The sequence below is a fragment of the Podarcis melisellensis genome (genome assembly GCF_964234715.1).
Source record: "Podarcis melisellensis genome assembly, chromosome: 7".
In the NCBI taxonomy this organism is placed as follows: domain Eukaryota; kingdom Metazoa; phylum Chordata; class Lepidosauria; order Squamata; family Lacertidae; genus Podarcis; species Podarcis melisellensis.
In genome coordinates, this window is record NC_138539.1 from 75,901,100 (window position 1) to 75,926,577 (window position 25,478).

The 25,478-nt window shown below is 42.3% G+C and overlaps 1 protein-coding gene across 1 annotated transcript in view; it reads left to right on the forward strand.

The window, feature by feature from the left end:
• Positions 1 to 25,478, forward strand: part of MYO10 (myosin X) — a 197,317-nt gene that overhangs the window by 86,943 nt on the left and 84,896 nt on the right. Inside the window, exons 4-8 of the mRNA XM_081919110.1 lie at positions 10,329 to 10,516; positions 20,408 to 20,542; positions 22,688 to 22,812; positions 23,561 to 23,574; positions 23,670 to 23,754. Coding sequence (XP_081775236.1) covers positions 10,329 to 10,516; positions 20,408 to 20,542; positions 22,688 to 22,812; positions 23,561 to 23,574; positions 23,670 to 23,754 — 547 coding nt within the window. The remainder of the gene's footprint in view (positions 1 to 10,328; positions 10,517 to 20,407; positions 20,543 to 22,687; positions 22,813 to 23,560; positions 23,575 to 23,669; positions 23,755 to 25,478) is intronic.

The following is a 25,478-nucleotide window of genomic DNA, read 5'->3' on the forward strand; positions in this document are numbered from 1 at the left end:
GATCAGCAAGTCCTAGGCTCTGTGGTTTAACCCACAGCGCCACCCGCGTCCCTTAACAAACTACAATTCCCAGGGTTCTTTAAGGGAAGCCATGATTGTTTAAAGTGCTATGACACTGCTTTAAATGTATAGTACCTTTAAAGGGGGCCTTGGTTTGAGAGTAACAGGGGAATCTTAACTTGAATTTTAACTGGCTGAACCTGGGCGACCTTACGGGTGTTTCTTTTGAGCCCTGCTTTAAGTGTATTGGCAAATACGATGGCACAGGGACACCCCAGGTTAGGACATTTCAATCAGTGCATACATTTGAATGGTATCCTTTAAGCTGGGCTGCCATAGCTTGCACCGAAATGCTAAATTTCAACATATTCTGATGGTGCCCATGTTGAAAAACGTGACCCGACCAGACTGTTCCTTGAGAAGCTTCATCTTAAGCAGAGCAAGGAATGTGCACATAGTAAAATGGCCGGTTAAAGGCTGTAATTTTGGGGCCTCCAAAGCCCAGCTCCAAAATTAGACAAGCCAGTGGTATATGATGGTTGTGTGACTTACATTATCAACTGTGGGGCATGTCACTAAGCACTGTTGAGACGATCCTTCCCTGGGACAGTTTGAGCTTATGTGGAAAGTTTTTGGGAATAGGTCCTAAAACCACATAAGTACATATGCCATGCAGCTAAAGGAAAGGGCATTCAAATTACGGTGTTGGGAGTTGGCTCTCGCTGGATTCGGCTCCCGACACTCAACTGCTTCTGGCAGATGTGAGTTGAAAGGAGGTCAAAACAGAATGAAAGGGAACGATTTAAAAAACACGGTGAGAGAGAGCTAAAAATAAAACCATTAAACGTGTAAACTCACTCATGAGTCCTCTTTGATTCAGTGCTTAAAATGTGCCCGTTTAAACACATTTTCCATTGAAGCGCAAGCAGTTTTTAAAAAAGGTTGTGCTGAGAAATAGCCAGATTTTTATTTGATGTGGGCTCTCTTCATGGGATCGCTAAAAGCACATGATAATGATTCATATTCATGCTCTTTCCACCGTCATCTGGTTGGGAGCCAAAATGCTGGCCTAGATAGGTCTTTGGTGTGATCCAGCAAAGTTATTAAAAATGTATATATACTTTTTAGATATATACATTTCAATGATTTTACATTCATTTTGACATTTTAAAACTTGACTTCCTTCCCTCTCTTTCTGCAGTTCCTTAAATTTATTTGTAATATCTTCTGCATATCCAAATTAACTTAATTTGCTCATTTATTCATCTTCTTTATATATATACTCTTATATAAAGGTAAAGGGACCCCTGACCATTAGGTCCAGTCGTGACCGACTCTGGGGTTGCACTCTCATCTCGCTCTATAGGCTGAGGGAGCCGGGGTTTGTCCGCAGACAGCTTCAGGGTCATGTGGCCACATGACTAAGCCGCTTCTGGCGAACCAGAGCAGCGCACGGAAACGCCGTTTACCTTCCCGCCAGAGCGGTACCTACTTGCACTTTGATGTGCTTTCGAACTGCTAGGTTGGCAGGAGCAGGGACCGAAGAACGGGAGCTCACCCTGTTGTGGGGATTCGAACCGCCGACCTTCTGATCGGCAAGTCCTAGGCTCTGTGGTTTAACCCACAACGCCACCCGTGTCCCTGGCATACTCTTATATAGCTGCAGATTATTACAATAATCCTGCCAGTATTTTTATCTGTTTACAATTTATCTGTAAATATTCAATAAACCTTTTGCATTCTTTTGTAAAAAGTTTGTTATCTTGATTCTTCCGGTAAGTTTCTCCATTTTTGTGGATTCCACAATTTTTTGTATCCATTCTTCCTTTGCTGGGACTTCTTCTTCTTTCCATTTTTGGGCAAGTAACATTCTTGCTGCTGTAGTCGCATACATGCGTAAATTTCTATAAAATTTAGGTAGTTCTATTGCTATAATTCCCAGAAGAAAGGCTTCTGGGTTGTTGTTTTTTACAACCAGCATAACTTTTTATTACACTTATGTCAGGGAACTGCCATCAGCTCAGAGGCGAGAGGTGGGAGAGCCTCCAAAGATCGTGAGAAGCAGCACTTCCTCTGCGGAGGGGGGGAGCCACACCTCCAGTGGGGAAGGGGTGCAAGGCTTGGAAAATGCAAGGGAGGGCCACAGCACCAAGCGTGAACAAAGGGGGGGGCGGGAGGCAGGTCCCCCTCTGCCCACGCCCTCTTTGCACAGTCGGTTTACACGCAGAGAGGGGAGGTGTAGGATGGGGGTCAAAAGACTGTTGGGGAAGTTTAAAGACCGCCCACTCCCAGATTCTGCTAGCGACTGAGCAGACATGGAATTGAGTCGATCTGCATTGCGAACGTTTTGGACAGATAAAAAGCCTTGAAAAGACCAACGGGGAGTCTTGCCTGTTCGCTCTCGAGCAACCACGGCAGCACACATAACAACTTACCTGACTGAGTTGACATTCATTCCCTAAGAGTTGTTGTCTTGGGTTTCTGCTTCTAGTTTTGTGTCTTTTCTCAACGCCCATAGTGAGGAGAGTACCAAAGAAAGCCTTGTAAGGATATTCTGTATTCAGCATCTCTGTGACATCATCAGGCAACAAACCAATTCTGTTCCTCTTGTCATACCTGTCTTTCCTGTACACCTGACAGAGTCGGCTGAATCAACAAGTTGCCAAGCAACCAAGAGATTTAAGGATCTGTCTGATCATATCACATTAGCTCTGGCCTTGGGCCAGTTCTGCATCAATAAGAAATGCTAATATTTTGGAATGAAACCATTGTTTCCCCCCTAGGCAACTTGCTTTGACTCATAAATTGTCGGGAAGGGGCAAATGGCAGGCAGTGCCAGATAGAAACAGGGGGGTGCCTATGAGAGGTGATGCCCACTAGCCTACTTAGCCAGAATCCCAGGCTTATTATGTCCACATTTCTCTGCACATTCCTGCTGTTCTGTTGATACTTTGCTAGCCACTCAAGGTTTTTATTTACAAATTCAAGGCAGAGGGGGACTGTGTTCCTGTTTGCTTCTTTGATATCTCGGAAGCAGGAATGGGACTCAAATTAGCCTTGCAACGTTTGAATAATGTACTGAATAGTTTTTGTCAGATTTAATTGGGTCTCCCATTTGCTTTATTTCTTCGTTTTGGTTCAGTAAGCTCTCCTAATAACACTTGATCCATCTAATTATAGCATACTTTTCTGTCTAGCTTTATTTGCAAGGGAACCCTCGGAGCTAATGGCTGCACTGTAATGATCAATGAAACAATGAATTGTTTTGCTCTTTCTTGAATTCTTGCCAGATGCCAGAAATGCTTACGGAATTCAGGCCACTAGGTCTGTTTCCCTAATTTGCTGAGTTGTGTGCATGTGTTGTTGTTTTTTTTACAGAGTACTGATGTTCTCCGTACTGGCTTCGCAAACATTTCCAAAAAGCGCTTGTCATGTATCTGGTCTAGGAGCAAAACCAGAAAGAGGTGGCCCATAACATTTCAAGATAGCTTTTTGCCAGCACTGCAAATTTCCCAGTAGTGGCATATGCTGTCAAGGGTGGAAATGTGTTACAAAGCTCTGTAATACGCATTTGTAGATGAGTCCTTAAAACGGAATTACAGCATATTATTTGCCCTTGTGGATGTCTGCAACTCAGATTGAAACGATGATTGTTATTCCATACACAAGCATGCGTAACCAAATCTATCCATCTAGAGCAAGGCTGAAGAACCTTTGGTCCTCCAGGTGTTGTAGGAATCCAACACACATCAGCCCAAACCAGCATGGCCAATGGCCAAGGATGATCAAAGCTGTAATCCAGAAACATCTGGAGGGCCAAAGGTTGCTCAGCGCCGATCTAGAGAAACTGGTTTAAATAGTTAAAATAAGGACTGTCTCATTATTTACCCATTTATTGTTTGTGTTTCCACCCAGTCACCCAAGGCAGTTTACAGTTTTAAAATACAAAAACAAACCGGTGTTGTAAAATAAAGACAAAATAAAGACAAAGTCTGGCATGCAGGTCACTATCTGAGTTGGCAAAAGCATGTAAAAAGGTAAAGGAGCCCTGGGCAGTTAAGTCCAGTCAAAGGCCACTATAGGGTTGTGGTGCTCATCTCGCTTCCAGGCCGAGGGAGCCGGCGTTTGTCCACAGACAGCTTTCCGGGTCATGCAGCATGACTAAACCACGGACACAACGGACCACTGTGACGGAAACCAGAGTGCACAGAAATGCCGTTTACCTTCCCGCCACAGAGATACCTATTTATCTACTTGCACTGGTGTGCTTTCGAACTGCTAGGTTGGCAGGAGCTGGACAGAGCAACGGGAGCTCACTCCACCGCGGGGATTCGAACCACCAACCTTCTGATCAGCAAGCCCAAGAGGCTCAATGTTTTAGACCACAGCGCCACCAGAAATACTACCCCTCCCCTAACATGCACTTCAGCCTCCCAGTAAATGGACAGTACAGTGGTACCTTGGGTTAAGTACTTAATTTGTTCCGGAGGTCCGTACTTAACCCAAAACTGTTCTTAACCTGAAGCACCACTTTAGCTAATGGGGCCTCCTGCTGCTGCCGCGCCGCCGAAGCACAATTTCAGTTCTCATCCTGAAGCAAAGTTCTTAACCTGAAGCACTATTTCTGCTTTAGCAGAGTCTGTAACCTGAAGCGTATGTAACCTGAAGCGTATGTAACCTGAAGTGTATGTAACCCGAGGTACCACTGTATAATTTGTGAACTAGGCACTCTGCAGTCCTACCCCTTTGTGCTGAGGCCATTGCTTGTTCTTTCTAAAGGGAAAGAATCGCTCTTAGCTCAAAATGGACATAGCACTTGAGGAATGGGGCGCCATGCTGCTCCCCCATCTCATAAAGCCAGTTGGCACCCCGGTTTTGTATGAAGCGTGTCTTAAGCCCTATAACTGTGGAGTTCCTGTCCGCCCTATAGCAGTTCCATGTTACTTTTCAAAGGATGATTATATGAAAGGAACATTAAGCAACCTTTCTATAGTTGGCTCGTTTATGAAATAGAAATGAAGTCTGTTCCCAAGGCCCATGTGAATAATAAAGAACTTTGTGTAATAGTGCCATGCTGAAAGGAGGTTCTCTCCCCGCCCTCTAACAAGTAATTATTTGCAACTTGCTTGACTTTTCCCAGAAGGGGTAATAATTGTGTATCCCTGGCCAATTTCCCCCCAGTTATGTAATATTCCTGCCTTGTCCCTCCATCCCTTCCAATCACCTTTGCAGTGACTGCTCCAACCTCTTTTCCACGTTCTAAACATGTTTTGGCTATTAGGAACAGAAGCTTTTTCCCCAGCCATGAGACAGTTGGGCTAAATAATAATTTGGATTTATTTATTTGCTAACTTTGTGCCCTGCGCTTCCTCCAAGCTGCACAAGGCAACTTACAACACAACGCGCAATGTAAACAACAGTAGTCTTCCCCAGTGTGGTACGATGTATTGTGTTTCTTTTTAAATTGCAGCCATTATTAATAAATTCACATCTATGCATATTATTATTATTATTATTATTCATTTCAATTCTATACCACTCTATAATCTTAAGAAAAGATCTCAAAGCAGTTCACAGCATATTAAAACATCAAATAAAACGATCCAGAGTAAAACATTGCTGTAGGAATTCAAGTGTACATTCAAAGCAACAGAATTAACAGGAAACTAAAATATTATCTTTAAAGATTTCAGAATGAAACATTACAAATGAAGTCAACAACAGAATGCACATTTAATGCAGCAAAGTTAATAATTATAATAGTTTTTGTTTTGTTTATACCCCGCCCATCTGGCTGTGTTACAAAAAACCTAAACATTTCAAATGAAAATGTTACTAAAGGAAGTTAAATATAAAATGCACGTTTAGAACAGCATGATTAACAAGAGAATAAACTATTACCATAATTCCAACTTTTTCACTGGGTGTGCGTTTGGTTTGTAGGTGTATATAAATTCACACATGTAGATGTCGCGCAAATCTGTGCCTTCTTTTTGGGGAGATTATTTTCGATAATGCATAAATAGCCACCGTACTTGAAGCCTGCAACCATGGTTAAGCGATGGGAAGTGTTATGCTTGTATATTGCCCCTCGATGATGTTGAGGTGCAGTTAGGAAATTGCTGCTACAAGGCTTCCTTCTGGGTGATGATTTAATTTTCCTGGAGACTGAAGTAATTTTGCAAATGTAAACACCTTTTTTTTTTTTTTTTCTCTGTGGATGATAACCAAGTGTCTGGAAAGCAGATGGTTCTGGTACGGAGAATTCTAATTTCAATCAGTAGCCTTGTTTTTGACGCTTATTTAATAGTCTTCAGCTTTCTTTTGTTTAGCTTTTCCCAGCGACGAACCGAGAACGTTGCCATGTTTTTTCCCTAACGGAATAAAGTTAGAGAGTGGGTGGCAGTGAGGGAACTTGATGCTTCAAAATAGAGCCTTGCACCCTCCAGTCTCCCCCAAACATATTCTCCAATCTACAGCATAACGCGCTGAATTGTAAAACTGGTGCCACTCAGTAAAGTTGTGGGGTAGCAGGGAGCCAGGTTGAGTCCAATAAAAGGCAATACATTTTGTTGTTACATTGGTGGGCCACCAGATGGAGTTTTTGCAGCCAGGCTTGACCCCCTGAGGAATACCAACTGGCCCCTAGTTGCTAACCAAGAGGAAAGAGAGTTGAGTAGATCTTGTGAAATCCATGACAAGAGTCAGTTCTGGCAGTCCACTTTAAGATGTGTTGGGTTGTTTTTCCTCCCTCACTTACACTATTTTTCCTCAGAATGGACCTGCCATAAAGCTATTTCTTGATGACAACAGCAGCAGCAGCAGCAGCAACAACAACAACAATTTTATTTGTATCCCAACCACTATGGGCGGCTTCCAACTTATATAAAACCATAATAAAACATTGCACATTAAAAGCTTCCCTATAAAGGGCTGCCTTCATATGCCTTCTAAAGGTTATATACGGTAGTCATCCACTTGACATCTGATGAAAGGGCATTTCACAGGGTGGGTGCCACTATCAAGAAGGCCCTGTAATCAGTGCTGTACATATTTAAACCTCCTTTAATCATGTCAGTAAAACCTTCTTCACTGGTTAAATTTTGGGGCAAGCATCCCTTTATGTCTTGGAAGTATGTGGAAAGGCACAAATAGTTTTGTTTCTATAACTTTGAAGAACTTCTATCCAGCTATTTCACCCAGCAGGGCTCTCGGATGATTAATTGTTATCTTCTTGCAATCTGGAATGTGGTTTGTTTGGTTGTTGTTGTTGTTTTGCTTTTGTTGTTTTTTAAGGGATGGCATCCAATTTCGTTGCACTTGTGCAATGTTGCACTTGTGTAATGACAATAAAGAATCTATCTATCTATCTATCTATCTATCTATCTATCTATCTATCTATCTATCTATCTATCTATCTATCCTGCTTTTCCACTGAGGTGAACAATTTCCTTCTCTCTTGATGGCATGAATGAAACCTGGGTTTTGCTGCAGTTTTATAAGAATATATATTTGAAGTAGATGAATAAATGAGCAAATTAAGTTCATTTGGATATGCAGAAGATATTAAAAATAAATTTAAGGAACCACAGAAAGAGGGGGAAGGAAGTCAAGTTTTGAAATGTTAAAATGATTGTAAAACTAGTGAATTGCATAAATAATTTTTTTTAAAAAAGAATCTTGAGTTTTGGCTTTGTATGTGAGAAGTTCTCTCTCTGTTTTCTCGTACTTCTCCTGAAGCATTTATTCTGCAACCAGCTGCCGGATCAGATGGTGGGAAAGAAAACACATTCTTCTTGAGCAAAGAAACTTGTGTTTGCGTTTTAGAGGGAGCGTTTGAATATGTTGTGCGCGTTACATTGCATTGTGAGGCCTTTGAGCTCTTGTGTGAACATAAAACATGATTACAGGGTTTGGCGCTTCTGTAAGAGAAACGGCCTGACTGGGCAGTAGCTTCTGGAAACATATAATCACAGCGACATGTTAAACTCAGGCTTTTAAGAAAGATGTTTTGGCCTCTAAACGTTTAACTTGTAATTTAGGAAGAGAGCTGGATCTAGTCCCTTACAAATTAGCACGAAACGGGCTGAAATGCAGGCCGTCCTGAGCGTGGTTTCAGTAAATCAAGGTTGCTAGCATGCATGCGGCCATTAATTACGACTCTCTTCAGGATTTAAGGGGGGGGAACGGGCATGGCAAACTGCAAGGCCTCCTCCTTTCTTCTTTTGTGCGGACTTGCGCTCAGTTTGTTGGCCTGCTTGGCTCACAGAACAAAGGAAACAAAGAAAAGCGTAATGAGCTTTATGATAACAGGGCAAAATGGCAAGCGAGAGGAGGAGGTGTGGCCTAATGTACAGTAGCCACCAAATAGAAGTTTGTATGTTTTTTTTCTTTACCGTTTTTTTTTTAAATCTACGACGCTCCAGATTTCCCATTAACAAAATAGTGGTGGTTGTAGCAAAGATCAGAATTGCTCGCTTGGACAAATTTCAACACAAGGTACAACCAGGAAGAACAGAATCAGTTATCCGTATAAGTTAAACGAGAGAGAGAGAAGAAAAGGTGGCTCTCAGGTTATTCCTAGTACGTAATACGGCTGGGTCGCATCCTGTACCTTATCATTCCAATGCTGAGTGAACAAGGTCCACTTCTGTATCAGTACGAAATTTTGTAGCCTATGTTTCCTGGTTCTTATAGTATCAGGAACTTTGACCCTGTAAGCCAAATCCTACATCCTTAAGAGCTAGTCCTGAACATCTTTTTCATAGCTGAAGAGTCCAAACACCATTTGTATCCAATGATTGCTTTAATTTCATTTTCCATTTGAGCTCAGATATTTCTGATTTTCAAAGTTGTTTTGTTAATGGCTATTAGAACCTCAGGAAGCAGTTTCCCTGATTACTTGATAGCTGGACGTGAACACCAGGGGACTCTTGTCACTTTCATCTTCTTCTTTTTTGAGCATCAGATCAGTGTTGGAAATTCAGGTATATGGCTCCTTAAACCAGGGTTGCAGTTGCCAGAACGGAATGGCCTAGTTGCCATTTGGGGACCAGTTGGCTCGAAAGCGCTTTTTGGTTCCTGAAATTCATTCCGGTTGTACAAATAAAATATCACGGATAGAATTCTGCAGGATGTGTGGAAACAGTCCAGGCGTGCACCTCCAAATGGTAAATTACACCAGATTCAAATTCTGTTCAGCATCAAGAGTTACTCCTGACTGAGCCAGCCTAATCCTGGCAGAGGAAATGCAAGCCTTTAAAAAATAGTTTTGGAGTTAAACTGCTCTTTTTTGAAAGTTAAATTTATGTTTTGTTGCCAGGTTATGTCACCAAATTGAACGGGTTTAGCATCCTGGCCAAGTCTCTCCCCCCCCCCCCCCGGTCCTGCCTTCGACACATCTGAAATGACCCCCTTTTTAAGGGTTTACACTGGTTTCAGATCTCCAAGGCTTGGCTTGGCTTTGCCAGCTGGGTCCAAGCGAAGTTGGGATGGGGGAATTATGCCCAGCATATTTCCAGCAGAGCTGAGCATGGGGAGTTGTGCCTTTTCGACCAACGGGTTGGTATTTGTGGAGTTTCACTGGTTGAGAACATTTGCCATTTACATGCACATCTCAAATGGTATTTATACCAAACCCAGTGAACCATCGTGAGATGGTTTGGCCGATTCTGATCTTAGTCTAAACAAGTTGCCCTGCACCTAACCAATAAAAAGTTGTTACATTCAGGGTTTCTAATTTTGCTGTAGCTGCATAGGTGGCGAGAAAAACATTTACTGCAAGAAATACTGTAAAATGGCAATATATACATATAAATATGTATTTATATATATATGAACCTTTTAACTGTATAGCCTATTTACAAACTTCTGTTGGTTGGTTTTACTTTGGATACAGTTCTGTTTAATCCTTGATTTTATCTACTTAATGAAGGGCATCTTGTCATATTCTAATAGATCAAACGAAACATCTTTGACCAGTTACTGTTGTGGGTGGAAGTATGGTGGTGGTGGGGGGGCTTGTGCCCTGGCAACAGTCTCCTAAAATTAATAAAGTAACTAATAAGGCTTGTTATTGTAGGCCTTCCGAGTGGATTATGTCCTAAGTCTTAAAATGTGCATTTTATAGCCTTAGCAAGCACAGTACTGTGCAACTGTTTCCTTTGGTTACAGAATGGGTTGTTTCCATTCTTTTCCTTTTCCTTGCAATTCTGGACAATGCTGTGCTAAAACTTGCTGTGCTCTATTAAAGGTTAACTCGTGAACTCAAGTGTCTTGTAATCGCATGTACACCTTGTCCCAGAATCCTGTGTCTTTCTTTTTTCCAGACTTATATTGGTTCCATCGTTGCCTCCGTTAACCCCTATAAGACCATTCCGGGCCTCTACGACCGTGCCACGGTGGAGCATTATAGCCGGCACCACTTGGGAGAGATTTCGCCTCATATATTTGCTGTTGCCAACGAGTGCTACCGCTGCCTGTGGAAACGTCATGACAACCAGTGTGTTCTCATCAGGTACCGAAATACTCTTTAATTGTTGCTGAATCTTAGATGTGTATGGGATCACACCAGTTGCTTGAATACGGAGAGAAAGGACAGGGGGTACTCTTAATTCTTTCCACTAGGACTCCATTAATCATGAGATTTGTGGAGATGCAGCTTTGCTGCATGATTTAAATGGCTTCTTAAGTGACAAAGCCTTCTTGGCTAAATATCTGTCCTGTGGTCATTTAATAAACACATATATCGGCACTCCACACGCTCTGGCCTGTTCCCTTAGACCTCGTCTCACTCTGAACACTGATTTTCCCCACTGGCTTGTTGCCTTGCTGTGCAGAGGATTAATTTGTCACCAGGAGTCTCGAATAAACACAATCCATCAAAAAAAGATCTTCAGGAAGCCCATAAATAATGACAGCAACTATAATGAAAACTCCTGAACATGTTGGCTGGTTTAATCTGTTTAATGGAGCTTGGTTGTTTTGTCTCTTGTTTAACGTAACTGTGCTTTCCTTTAATGAGGATAAAATAGTTTCCAACATTGGCCCTGATGTTCATTGTTGTTGTTGTTGTTGTTGTTTTTTGGGGGGTGCCATTCCGTGACTTTGCTGATTGGTGCTGATGTTGCACCTCGCATTTATTGTGCTTTTGGAGACATGAAAGGTGGGATTAGTACCTTTAGTTCAAGCAAGTTGCTGCCAGGATACCATTCTGCCAGCTAGACAGAGAATTACTGTTCTTATTTGTTTGTAATGCCAGTACCAATAATATTATATGATAGCATATGCAGCTATGTGGAACGTGGGTGGCACTGTGGGTTAAACCACAGAGCCTAGGGCTTGCCGATCAGAAGGTTGGCAGTTCGAATCCCCACAACGGGGTGAGCTCCCGTTGCTCAGTCCCTGCTCCTGCCAACCTAGCAGTCTGAAAGCACGTCAAAGTGCAAGTAGATAAATAGGTACTGCTCTGGCAGGAAGGTAAAAGGCGTTTCCATGTGCTGCTCTGGTTCGCCAGAAGCGGCTTAGTCCTGCTGGCCACATGACCCGGAAGCTGTACGCCGGCTCCCTCAGTCAATAAAGCGAGATGAGCGCCGCAACCCCAGAGTCGGCCACGACTGGACCTAATTGTCAGGGGTCCCTTTACCTTTACCTTATGCAGCTATGTGCTAAGCCTAGAAGCACCCAGAAAAGTTGCACTTCTATACATGTCAAAATTTCTTTTTGGAAAAGCACTTCCAAGGAGGAATTGTGGACATTTAATGCAATTACGTGTTACAGCTTTTCCTATGTTGTAGGACACAGGTAGGGGACTGGATGCTTGGGAAATACCACATGCAAACAAATTTCCTACACATGGAAAGATAGCATGCTAGCCAAAAGGCTAGCCACGCAGCTTTCTTCTTAATGTGCTAATTTTCTAGGTGTGAGGAGTTTTGTTTGCTTGGTCTGGTGGAGTGAATCATGCCATCTCTTCATGTGAACTCTGAAATGCAAACAGTCTCAGGAAGAGCTGAACCACATGATTATGCTTCATGGATACTTTAGCGCTTAGTATGAAATTTGTGTATTAATTAACATGTCTGAGGGTCATAAACGTGTATTTGTGGGTATGCATGCCGGGAGCTGTGATTAGTCAGATATTACTAAAGCTCACATTCATCTCCTAGAAGTTGTTGAGGTTTCGCTAGGCCTCAGCTGGTTTTACAATAAATTTCACTTCTTTTTTGGAGAATAGCACTCTTCCCTTTGACGAGAGAGAAGGCAAGCCATTTCCAGAGTACTGCTTGAAACACAGAGACCAGGCCTTTCCCCAAAGGCCTGTTTCGTTCATGCAGTGAGGTAGCTCAGACTACCGCATTCAAAGCTCGCTTTTTGCAGCGCCACCATTAACATAATTGTAACATACATTTTTGCTATCTTTATGTGGACACTGAAGCTTGAATTTAAATATTGTGTGCCCCCCTTACTTAATTTGCTGTTTTTGTCAGTGAAATACGAGGAAGTAGCTACTGGGAAACTATCAGTCTCCGGCTTCCTGATATAGTTTGCTGAAGAAAGCAGCGCTTAAAACGCATCTCTTCTATTCTCAGCTCACACCAGTTGGCATGGGCAGGGCAACCAAAGAACAAAATCTAAAGTAGGAAGAGACCTTAAGGCAGTGTTCTGGAATCACAGGACTTCCAGAAAGCCCCTTGGACATGGTGCCACTTGTTTCCCTACATTGGGTCAATGTTTGTCATGGTAAACATCCATTTTTTAATGATACGGTCACCGGAAGCGTGCCGGTCAGTAAATACACAGTTCAAAGTTGGACTTAACTCTTTATTAGCAAAAGCACAGCCTCCTCAGACTTGGTCGAGTGGCAGACCTAATGAGCAGAGCAGCTCATTCTCAGTGGTCTTACTCCATGAACATCACTTGTTGAGATGGAAAGTCCCCACCTAGTCCCCTCTCCGGGGCTTTTTCTAAGCGACCGAAGACTGTGCCTGCATGCAGTCTGCCATTGCTCCACTCGTTTCAGCCCTCTTCTGGTTCTGAGAGACAGGGAGAGGGGAGCTTGTTGCAGCAGGAGGGAGAGAAACCTGTGCCCCTTCACCAGCCAGACTCATCTTTCCCTCTTGACCTTCCTCCTCCCTCTCATCTGCTTCTGCCTCTGATTCTGCACTTCTCTCTGCCACAGACTCTCCCAGCTCACTAAGCCCTGTTATAGCTTCAGCTTCTGACACCCTCTCCTCCTCCCAGTCTTCTCCCTCTGCCCACTTATCGTTGTCCCACCACAGGGCTCTGAGATTTCCTCCCTTGGTGGGCCCTCAGCTGGTTCCTCCCACCATTCCTCTGCATCAAACCAGCCCATCACATCTAGGTAAAGGTGAAGGAAAAGGACCCCTGGAAGGTTAAGTCCAGGCAAAGGCGACTACGGGGTTGCGGCGCTCATCTCGCTTTCAGGCTGAGGGAGCCGGCGTTTGCCCGCAGACAGATTTCCAGGTCATGTGGCCAGCATGACTAAACTGCCTCTGGCACAACAGGACACCGTGATGGAAACCAGAGCGCACGGAAACGCCGTTTACCTTTCTGTCTCAGTGGTACCTATTTATCTACTTGCACCAGCATGCTTTTGAACTGCTAGGTTGGCAGGAGCTGGGGCAGAGCAACGGGGATTTGACCTGCCGACCATCTGATTGGCAAGTCCAAGAGGCTCAGTGGTTTAGACCAGGGCACCACCACACCCATGGCATCTACCTACTGTGGATCTATCATTCATCTATCTATCTATCTATCTATCTATCTATCTATCTATCTATCTATCTATCTATCATCTATCTATCTATCATCTATCTATCTATCATCTATCTATCTATCTATCTATCTATCTATCTATCTATCTATCTAATCATCTATCTATCTATCTATCTATCTATCTATCTATCTATCATCTATCATCTATCTATCTATCATCTATCTATCATCTATTTATCTATCATCTATCTATCTATCTATCTATCTATCTATCTATCTATCTATCTATCATCTATCTATTTATCTATCTATCTATCTATCTATCTATCTATCTATCTATCTATCTATCATCTATCTTTCTCCATCCATTCATCCATCTATTTATCCACCCATCTTATGATCTGGGACATGAGGCACTAACCATCTGTAGACACAGCACTGAAAAAGTCTTTTTTAAACAATCGAATCAAACGAATTAACAGTAAACAAGTTTCTACAGTGAACAGGCATAGCCAGGAGTGAGATGGGCTATTGCCAAAAACACATGGGTGTGGGATAAGAGCCTTGGAACTGTCAAACGCCGTGTGGTTTCTCATCACAGAGAAAGCAGGAAATCCTTTCAGCATTAGTCACCTTTTTCTTCTCTTTTTTGGCGACTGCTAATGAAAGCTGCTATGTTATGCTATCAGTGACACGTTTCATTCCAAATACAGTAGGACTTGTATCAGCATTCCTTCATCTGTGTCCAGCAATAAATGACAGAGCTGATTTCGTTGTGGGTTGCATGCTTGGCTCTCCAGCTTACAGTCAAACAGATCCCAGTCTCTTTAAGTTGCTAATAGAATTGACTCTTACTATTTCTGTGCAGCTTCTCAGCCCGGCTGGAAAAAGTCCCAAGTGCGTAGTTGTCTGGGTCGCTTAAAAAAGATGTTGTCAACCTAGGAATGTAAAATGTTGGACTTGCCTTGATTCTTCTTTGTGGGTTTTTCTTGTGACTCACACCTCCAATTTAGGCTACGATGTTGAGCAGGTGCTGGGTGTTTGTGTGTTGGATTAACAAGTGTGTTTGAAATAGGTGAGTTAAAGAGGTTTGTTGTGGTTGATCAATATCCAGTATTAATAACGTTACCTGGTTCTTGGACATAGAATCATAGAAATGTGTTGGAGATGTAATGAGATTGAGGGTAAAGGTAAAGGGACCCCTGACCGTTAGGTCCAGTTGTGACCAACTCTAGGGTTGCGGTGCTCATCTCACTTTATTGGCCGAGGGAGCCGGCGTACAGCTTCCGGGTCATGTGGCCAGCATGACTAAGCCGCTTCTGGCAAACCAGAGCAGTGCACGGAAACGCCGTTTACCTTCCTCCCGGAGCGGTACCTATTTATCTACTTGCACTTTGACATGCTTTCAAACTGCTAGGTTGACAGGAGCAGGGACCGAGCAACGGGAGCTCACCCCATCGCGGGGATTCGATCCACTGACCTTCTGATCGGCAAGTCCTAGGCTCTGTGGTTTAACCTACAGCGCCACCCATGTCCCGGAGATTGGGGGTATGTTTTATCATATGTGGTGGACCTGTAAAAGGGTAAAAGAGTATTTGGGAAATAATTCATGATGAATTAAAAAAATGTTTAAAAGTACTGTTCCAAAAACAAAAAACCCAGAGTCCTTTTTGTTGGGGATAACTCAGACAGAAATTCCCAGGTGTCAAACATCTCCACTTGGGTCTCATCTGTCCAGAGGACATTTGTTCCAGAAGTCTTGTGGTTTTTTCACATGCAACTTTGCAAACCTAAGCCGTGCTGCCACATTCTTTTTAGAGAGAAGAGGTTTTCTCCTGGCAACCCTTTCCAAACAAACCATACTTGTTCCCTCTTAATTGTACTGTCATGAACTTTAACATTTAACATGCTAACTGAGGCCTGTAGAGCCTGAGATGTAACTCTTGGGTGTGTGTTTTTTGCAATTTCCTCTGAGCATTGCCATGAATTTGCTGAGCCGTCCACTCCTGGGAAGATTGGCAATTGTCTCAAGTGTTTTCCACTTTTGAATAACCTTTCTCACTGTAGAATGATGGACTTTACATTGGTTGGAGATGGCCTTAAAACCCTTCCCCAGTTTCGTGGGCAGCAGCAATCACTTCTCTAAGAGCATCATTCTGTCTTTCCTCCTTGGCATTGTGCTAAAACACACTTGAATTCTCCAAGACCAGCAAAAGGGTTATTTATGTATGCTACTACTGCGGCCTGTGTTTCGTTAGCCCCAAAATGGAAAGTGAGCGAGGTCCCAACCAAAGAAGAATGGCAACCTGAGCTGATAGAATATGCGCAGCTTGCAGACTTAACATATAGAATAAGAGAAGAAGAAGAAGAACATATATTTAGAGAAGATTGAAAAACGTTTATTGAATATATGGGGGGGGGAATTGTGTACACCTGAAAACGTTGGCAGCATTAAGAAAAATTCAGCAGTATAAATAAGGTTTGATGGATGTATTAATGGAATATTGAATGGTTTAGTTTTTGTAAAATATGGAGGAATCTTTGATATGCAAAATTAACCACGGAAAGAGAAGGGAAGTCGTTGAAATTTCAGGGATGTTAAAAGAGTATTTTAAATTGTATAACTGAAAATTTAATAAAATTTTCATATAAAATTAACCCTATGGAAGTAGTAAGGGTATACTTAGTTTTTCCACACATGATTTCTTAATTTTGGCTCTATTTCTGTTAAATAAATCATGACACGTCGTAATATGTCATGTGCTGCTGTTCAACTGAGGTTGTATTTACCTAATTTTAAGACCTGCTAAGGAACAGATGATTGTTATTATGTCTTCATATTTAATCCATTGAATTCAAAGAGGGCGCACTTTCTTTTTCCCATGACCGTATGTGATGTCAGGTGAACGGCACCAACATTAGTATGCCATGCCTTGTAACTTGCTTGTCTGCAAGTAATGAATGCTAGAAGCAAAGTGATTCATTAGGATTTGAGGATGGCTTCTAAAAGGAAGCAAGTGCCCTCTAGCGGATTGCCTTATTATTTACAGCTTTGCTTTGGGTTTTGTGCAGACTCAAGCAAGTTCTCCATCTGACTTTTGGCGACAATATAAATATAATGGGTTATTGGAAGACTGCTAGATGTTTTCTTCAACTTGTGCAGAGGGTCAATGGCCCAGTGTGACTGAAGGAGCGTCTCTACCCCATCGTTCAGCCCGGACACTGAGATCCAGCACTGAGGGCCTTCTGGTGGTTCCCTCACTGCAAGAAGTGAAGTTACAGGGAACCAGGCACAGGGCCTTCTTGGTAGTGGTGCCTGCCCTGCAGAATGCCCTCCCGTCAGATGTTGAAGCATTAAACAATTATATAACCTTTCGTAGACATCTGAAGGCAGCCCTGTGTAGGGAAGCGTTTAATGTTTGATGTTTAGTTTTGTCTTGTTATATTTTGTTGGAAGCCACACAGAGTGGCTGGGGCAATCCAAGCCATATGGGTGGGGTACAAGAATTATTATTATTATTATTATTATTATTATTATTATTATTATTATCATTTGCTGTGAACTTCAAACAGTCAATACAGTCATATCTCAGCTCCTGAATGCCTTGGGAGTCGAATGTTCTGCTCCTGAACGATTGAAAACTAGAAGTGAGTGTTCCGGTTTTCAAATTTTGGGCGGAAACCGAATATCCGGCGCGGCTTCCACTATTGTTTCCAACGTCCCTGCGCAATCGGGCAGCCTTGACCTCCCTGACAGGGTTGTTGTAAGGGCGACTGAGGTAGGATATTTGAGATGCTTAGGAATCTTCTAAAGTGCGATAGAAAAGCTAAGTTAGGGGGTCTACAAATTTTGGCGGAGCTTGGCAAACCAACCATGATTTCTGGCAACCCTGCAAAGCTCTGCTTTCTTGACTCATAGAGCCAAAAAGAGTGGTTTTTCTTTTATACTGACAAAGTCAGGAGAGGTTTGTAGAGAGAGAAGGAGCTGCAGGCAGCAAGTTTGTGTTGGTAGCAGCCTGCTACTAACCCACAGGCTACATTCCAGCAGAAGATGCAGCCTGGCGCCATTTTGAAAAAGAGTGATTTTCCGCCAGTGGTTTCTTGCTCTCGCAGAGTATGTTTTCCCCGCTGCTTGCTAAAATTAAATGTCTGGCAGTTGCCACTAGTGACCACAGGTTCAACCTGGCAACTGCGCATGCTGATTTAACTTCGTTCCGCAGGGCCTGTAAGACAGAGCTATTCCGCCTGGCTTTCAATTTGAACTTAGCCCGATCTTTTATTCCCCTTCCTTCCTTCCCTCCCCCTCCCCTTTTTATGAAGATTACCTGCTCTGGGATCCCACAGCTAATTCTCCCCTGCTCTCCTCGCTGGCCCAATTAGGACTAATTTAGCCAGCTAGTCCTGGTGATCACCTGATGTTTATTGGATGGATTTCCCCGCTAAATTGATTTTTGAATTCTGAATTTATTGTTATTCACGTTTATACTGTATTTTATGCTGTTTTTTGTTGCATCAATTAAGTGTTTTAAATTTGTTGTTAGCCGCCCTGAGCCCGGTTTTCTGAACCGGGAAGGGCAGGGTATAAATAAAATTTATTATTATTATTATTAATGCACTAGTATGGGGCATGGGATGTGATTAAAAGAAAAACAGATTCCCCGCCCCCTTTAAAAGCAGCCAGGATTGTGGTGGACATGGCCAGGAAGGAAGGATTTTCCCAAGGCAATTATGCCCCAAATGTGAAATGTATCTGATTATGGTATCGTTGCCTTTAAACCGTCTCCTGGAAGCCTCAAAGACTCTTTCTTCAGCCTTAAGAGGAACATAAAGCAAACTCCTCTTTGGACAAGCATCAGACTTTTTCCACAGGGAGGTTTATTCTGACATACCAAAATAAAAGGATGGATTTGGCGAACTCGTTGGCCTTATCTCTTCCCCGTTGTGCAAGATACGGAGCCCAGAGATTGAACCGAAGTGTGTTTGGAGAGTGCTGCTTTTGTTGCATTGCATGTGATGGCATTGGTCGAAAGGGCAAGTCGCTGTTTGAGATTATGTGGCTTTCGAGATTTTGCATGTAATCCCTCATAGCACATTAATCCAGAAGTGTTTGAGTGGGAATTATCTTTGTAAATAAGTAGAAATATTGGATGCAGACCTGCCCCCCTCAAAATATATTATGATTATTTATATGTCATGTATCTAAGAGATGACTGTTGCCAGAGTGGTGCATGCTCTAGTTATCTCCCGCTTGGACTACTGCAATGCACTCTGCGTGGGGCTACCTTTGAAGGTGACTTGGAAACTGCAATTAATCCAGAATGCGGCAGCTAGACTGGTGACTGGGAGTGGCCGCCAAGACCATATAATGCCGGACCTGAAAGATCTTCATTGGCTCCCAGTATGTTTCCGAGCACAATTCAAAGTGTTGGTGCTGACCTTTAAAGCCCTAAACGGCCTCGGTCCTGTATACCTGAAGGAGTGTTTCCCCTCCATCGTTCTGCCCAGACACTGAGGTCCAGCGCTGAGGGCCTTCTGGCGGTTCCCTCGCTGTGAGAAGCCAAGTTATAGGGAACCAGGCAGAGGGCCTTCTCGGTAGTGGCACCTGCCCTGTGGAACGCCCTCCCACCAGATGTCAAAGAAATAAGCAGCTATCCTATTTTTTAAAGACAGCTGAAGGCGGCCCTGTTTAGGGAAGTTTTTAATGTCTGATGCTGTATTGTTTTTAATATTCAGTTAGAAGCCGCCCAGAGTGGCTGGGGAAACCCAGCCAGGTGGGCGGGGTATGAATAATAAATTATTATTATTATATGATGGCGAAAAGCAGAGAAAGCTGATAGAGGAGGAGGAGTAAAAGGAAGCTAGCCACCCGAAACACCCTTAGAAAGTGCTTGTCACGTATCAGAAACCGGACAAAATGGCAGATACAATTTTCAAGTGCATCTGTGGCCAAATTATGTATGTGACTGGATCTCTAATGTTTGCTTTCCACTGTAAAAGGAGCTGCAAAACACACACACACCAATCAGCTGTATGGCCTTCCAATGGAAATATACAGCTTTTCCCCACATGGAGTGGGCAAGGGGTGTAGTAATTTAGATGCTGATAGTTTAGACGCCAGCTACTTTTACCTTGGGGGATGCATTCTTATATTGTTGAGTGTCATTTCTTATTTCTTAATGGGTGGGGTGTAAGTACTGTATAAATAACAGCAACTCTCAGTCAAAGAAGCTTAATTCGCAGTGATCATAATCTGTTGTAGCAAAGACTGGTTCTCCGATTTATATGGTTCTCAGATTTCAGGCTCTGAGCAAAGTCTATTAAATGCGACATTGATTTATCTTAGCTCTCAGAAGCTCTGCTTCTGATTACCTGCCTGGATACCATTTCACAGACAGCGTCTAACAATAAATATTATTTATTTATTTAAAATGTATATCCTGGTTCACTAGCCAGCAATATGCTCTTGCGATGGCTAACAGAAAATGGGGGGGGGGGGAACCATTTTTAATTTTTTTTTTAATGAAATCATAATTACTGCCACTCACAGACATAAAAAGCCTTTTTTCAATAAGCGTCCAACAAGTCTTCTTGAATTTTCAAGGTATGAGATCATTGGTACAGTTAACTAATTTAAGTCTTGTCTTCCTTTTGTCTTCCTTTTGTCTTCCAGCGGCGAAAGTGGTGCTGGCAAAACAGAGAGCACAAAGCTGATACTCAAGTTTTTGTCCGCTGTGAGCCAACATTCGCTGGAACTCTCTCGCAAAGAGAAAACATCTAGTGTGGAACAAGCAATTTTGGAGAGCAGGTACTGTGTTCATAGCCTCACCTATCTTCCAGGCAGTAGGGAAGATACATGGAAGGAAGATATTTCGGGGTTGACCGTTGTCTGCTTAGCAGTTAGATAATAAAACTATGGCAGTACCAGGGACGGGTAAACAAACCAACAAGCACGTCCCATCTTTGAGTGGCTGGGGAAACCCAGCCAGATAGGCGGGGTATAGATAATAAATGATGATGACTGAACATTTTCTAAACTATGGTAAGTACATTTAAGTGATCATACAGATGCAGATGGCTTCACTTGTTGGATTCATCAAACACTTTACAATTCAAATGGAAGTAAGGTTTGTTTTTCTTCCATAAAATCCATATTTTATAGTCAGAATTCTGACAGCCGAGCCTACATTTTAACCTGCCAGGTACTTAGCAACCCTCTTGTTTCTGCAATCTGAGCCACTATCCTAGGACTTTCCCTTCTCGTGAGCTGGGGTTTCCGGGGAGTAAGGCATCATTGCAAGAGAGAAACCTTTTTGTGGGGTGTCTTATTATTTTTTAGCAGATGTTGTTTGGTTGTGCGTATAATTTACCCGTGTGTATAATTAATGATTCATTCATTGATGTTGCCGCGTGCGTCTCTAGCTTAAATAAGTTGTCTTCCTTTGAAAATGCCTGCGTTCTAATTGCAGGTTTCATAGATCAATGAGCATATCAAAAGAGAGAGGTTAAGGGTGCAACAGAGGTCACACAGATGCTGCAGAATCTCTTTACAGCATCCTTGGACTATTTCATAATAACTGGTTTAGAGTAATTACAGCTCTGTAGCCTTTTCTACCTGTGGGGCAGCAATGCTACAGCTTAGCAGGGACAGGGGGACAAAGTCAGGTTTTTAAGTGTAATTTGGGGGGGATATGTTTGTTTTACTGCATCAGACTCATTAAAATATGTCTAACTGAAGTGTTATTGTTTCTATGGTGTCCTTACTGGATGTGGATATTTAGGGTGGGGTGGGTCAACGAATGATGGGAATTGGAAACGTAATGTAATGATGGTAGACCTTTGGTAGCAGGCCAGGCTAGGAGCTGGAGAGCTTGAGGACATATTTGAAAAGAGCTTGGGGTACATTTGAAAAGAGGGATGGGAGAAGGACAGATGGACAAAAGTGGAGAGAAGGAAGGTGAAAAGAGAAGACTACTTGCTCACAAATTTATTGACAGCTGCACAAATTATTATAGCCAGGAAGTGGAAGGGGCAAGCAGAATAGAAAATGGAAGAATAGTAGAAAGAGGTGTGGGATATAGGTACTGATGATAAATTAACATTAAGGTAAGATGGGGAATATGTAGGAAAAATGATTTTGGGGATATATGGAGGGTGTTTGTTGAATTTGTTCTGTTAAAACCGAAAGGGGTCAAACCATCGCAAGAGGTGTTGAATATTTGGGAGGTTGGATAGTTGCAATGGAATGGTCTTGTGGGTGGGGTGCACATTTTTATTCTTATTTCTTACTTTGTCAAAATAATAATAATAATAATAATAATAATAATAATATTTTAAAATGTCACAATTAAGAGAAGACTAAGGAAAGGCAGTTAAGGACAACAGAATGGGCCACTGAACACTCACCAGTTGATCTGCACTAGGGAGCAAGGATTGAACAACAATGGAAAATAGTATAGAAATACATTATCAAGAGTTACAGAAGCACAGATTGGAGATTGGCTCAGATTAATAACAGGGTATCTCGGCACACTTAGTTTTTTGGTTTTGCCCATGGTTTTACACTTAAGTCAAGCTGCACTGGCTTAAATTGTTTCTGGAATATTCCATTTGCAGCTCCGAGATAGCTTGATTAAATGCTTCCCCATATATAAATCTGCTCACACATTAAACAAAGCAAGCAGATTAGATGTCAAAGAAAAAAGGTTCTAGTCTGCCTCTTTGTTTTCTGTGTGGAGGGATTTTTTCCCTTTGGTGGGAACATTCAGATATGCAATCCCCTATCTGTGGAATGAAAGTGCATTGTCTAGGAGACAAAAATTAAAGATTAAGGAGTTAGTTGGCAGTACTTTACACTGGATAGACTTTTTTAAAAATCAAAGTTCTAGTAAACAATGTTTATTCTTACTCAAACAGCCAGTACATTTGTTATCTATTTTTATTTTTTCCACAGCCCAATTATGGAAGCTTTCGGCAACGCAAAGACTGTTTACAACAACAACTCAAGTCGCTTTGGGAAATTCATACAGTTGAATTTCTGTCAGAAAGGCAACATTCAGGGAGGAAAAATTGTAGATTGTATCCTTTGTCCTCTGTGATTGCCCTAATATTTACAGTATGACAACTGTGTGCATTTTTATACAACAAGCAAAGAAGATGTTGCCTCTCTTTCGATACACATTCCAAGTTCTTAAGTTAGAATGCAAAAATCTATAATAATAATAATAATAATAATTATTATTATTATTATTTATTATTTATACCCCGCCCATCTGGCTGAGTTTCCCCAGCCACTCTGGGCGGCTCCCAATCAGTGTTAAAAACAGTACAGCATTACATATTAAAAACTTCCCTGAACAGGGCTGCCTTAACCAGTTCATATTCTTAGTACCAAACCTATGTATTTTTTATACTAGATCATCCTGAAATTCCGCAGTGAAAGAATTTTGTTTCTAAAGTCTGTTACTGACCATGGTTTATGTGTGTGAAACAAACCTTAGTTCTCTGGTTGATGTGTAACACTTAAGCCAGGAATTGCTTGCTCTAGAGTGATTTCCATGGTCAGGGTAAACCATTAACTATTCTTTACCATGATGTGTGAACTGGGCCACTGAATTTTGTGGCAAATAAACAGATGCCAATTAAAATACTCACCCAATGACAGTCTTAGGTTTACGTTAAAATAAAATAAAAAGGATGGACGCAAACGTTGGCTCATGCAAGTCTGCTAGGAAATTAATACATAGCCTTTAGTTCACCCCAACCTCCTCACACGGTCAAATGAAACATTCTGTTCCTTGACTTTTCTACCTGTTTCCTGCTGAAGATTTATTAGAGAAGGTAAGTCAGTGTTTTGATTTCTTTCAACGTAAAGGATTGCGCTGAGAATCTCACCTACCTGTCGAACAGATCTCTAAATATGTTTTCTCTTGTAGAATCGAGTAGTAAGGCAAAATCCAGGAGAGAGAAATTATCACATATTCTATGCCCTGCTGGCGGGGATTGAGGGAGAAAAGAAAGGTGAGAGGCAGTCTTCTGCTTGAATAATGGTTTACAGTGCCCCTTGGACGGAGATTTTCCCCAAGATTTCCACCACCAGCATTTCATGATCCTAGTATTTTTTAAATGTATGACCTAAGAAAATAATTAAAGAGTGCTATGTTGCGTTATGTTATATATAGAGAAAACGATTGCCTAACAAAGATAGGTGGTAATCACGATACATCCCATCATACCAAAAGTCTCTCCAAATCCCACTTCCTTCCCAAGTCTTTACTTATGTGTGCACCAGACAATTGGGCACAATCTGCTCTAAGAACTAGGTTGTATAGTCTGAACCTAATTGTCTAATCTGAGTAAGACCTGTTGGGTTTCTATTGGTAAACTTAGTACCACATTGAAAAGGTACTAACTTTGAAGATGTTCTGTAATGGTTCTAGGGGTTGCTCGTGCGTAAGTTGCCGCCACTCCTGGCTAGGTTACCTGGTTGAACCCTTTCTGTCTGGACAGCCTTTCACTTCGTGGCTGTCTCAGTCGCTGGCAGAATCCGTCAGTGGGCGTTTCTTGAACTGCTTCCAGCAAAGAAGTTCTTTGACGCCAAGTCTCCTCCTACTCTCCCTGCGCGGAAGTCTTCTGAGCAGGGAGGGTGTGGGCAGCGGAGTACCCGTGCTCTCCCCGCTGGTCTCCGGTGAAGAGTCCTGGAGCCTCCTCTCCGATTCCCCCATCTGCCCCCCTTCTCCACTGGTGTTACGCTGATTTCCTTCCCCAGCAGATGGGCTGCCTCTCTCCCTACTGGGACCCTCTCCAGCATCCCTCTGGAGCCTTCCCTCTGCCTCTAGCTCCGATGGCAGTTCCCTGACATGTTCCTACCAGAGAAGAATAGCAGATGAAGTTAATGGACTATGCTGAAATGGTGAAATTGACCGGAAGAGTCAGAAATCAGGAAGATAAGGAATGGGGGAAATTTATAACTTATCTTAAAGACCATTGTAAACAGTTAAAATCATTAGTATGATTGGAAGGAAGATTACTTGTAGTTTACTTGTAGTTTGAATTCTGGACATAATGGAAGAGGCAAAGGATTTGGAGTATCATAAACTATGTGGGAGGAAATGATTAATATTAGGACCCACAAAGGGGAGAATGGAAGTCCAGGAGATTCCTTGGAATCTTGTTTTTATGATTTATATTAATATACAGTGGAACCTCGGGTTTTTGAGCGTCTCGGAAGCTGAACGATTTGCAACCCAAACACCAAAAACCCGGAAGTGAATGCTTCCATTTTTGAACACGCCTCAGAAATCGAACAACCTCCGAGACATGTTTCTTCATTTTCTCAATGGAATTTGCCGGCCGCCCATTGCGCCTTGGTTGTCGAACGTTTCGGAAGTCGAACGGTCTTCCGGAATGGTTTATGCTCAACAACCGAGGTACCACTGTATCTCTGTAAAATTTTAATTTGAAAAACCAAAAAAATAAATTTTCCAAAGAAAGAAAAAAAGGTACCAACTTTGGCTTCGCCACCATCCTGATATGCATTATTTATTTATTTTATTTATTAAATTTATAAATCGCCCTTCATCAAAAGATCTCAGGGCAGTTCACAGCATTGCAGTTGCAACAAACATCCTGCAGTCCCCTTCATCCCAGAGATGGTATCACCTTTTGCATTCTCCTTCTGTATCTGTATCTGCCTCCAGTCTCTATTCTCGAAGTGCACACACACACAGCAGTCTACCCGTGTG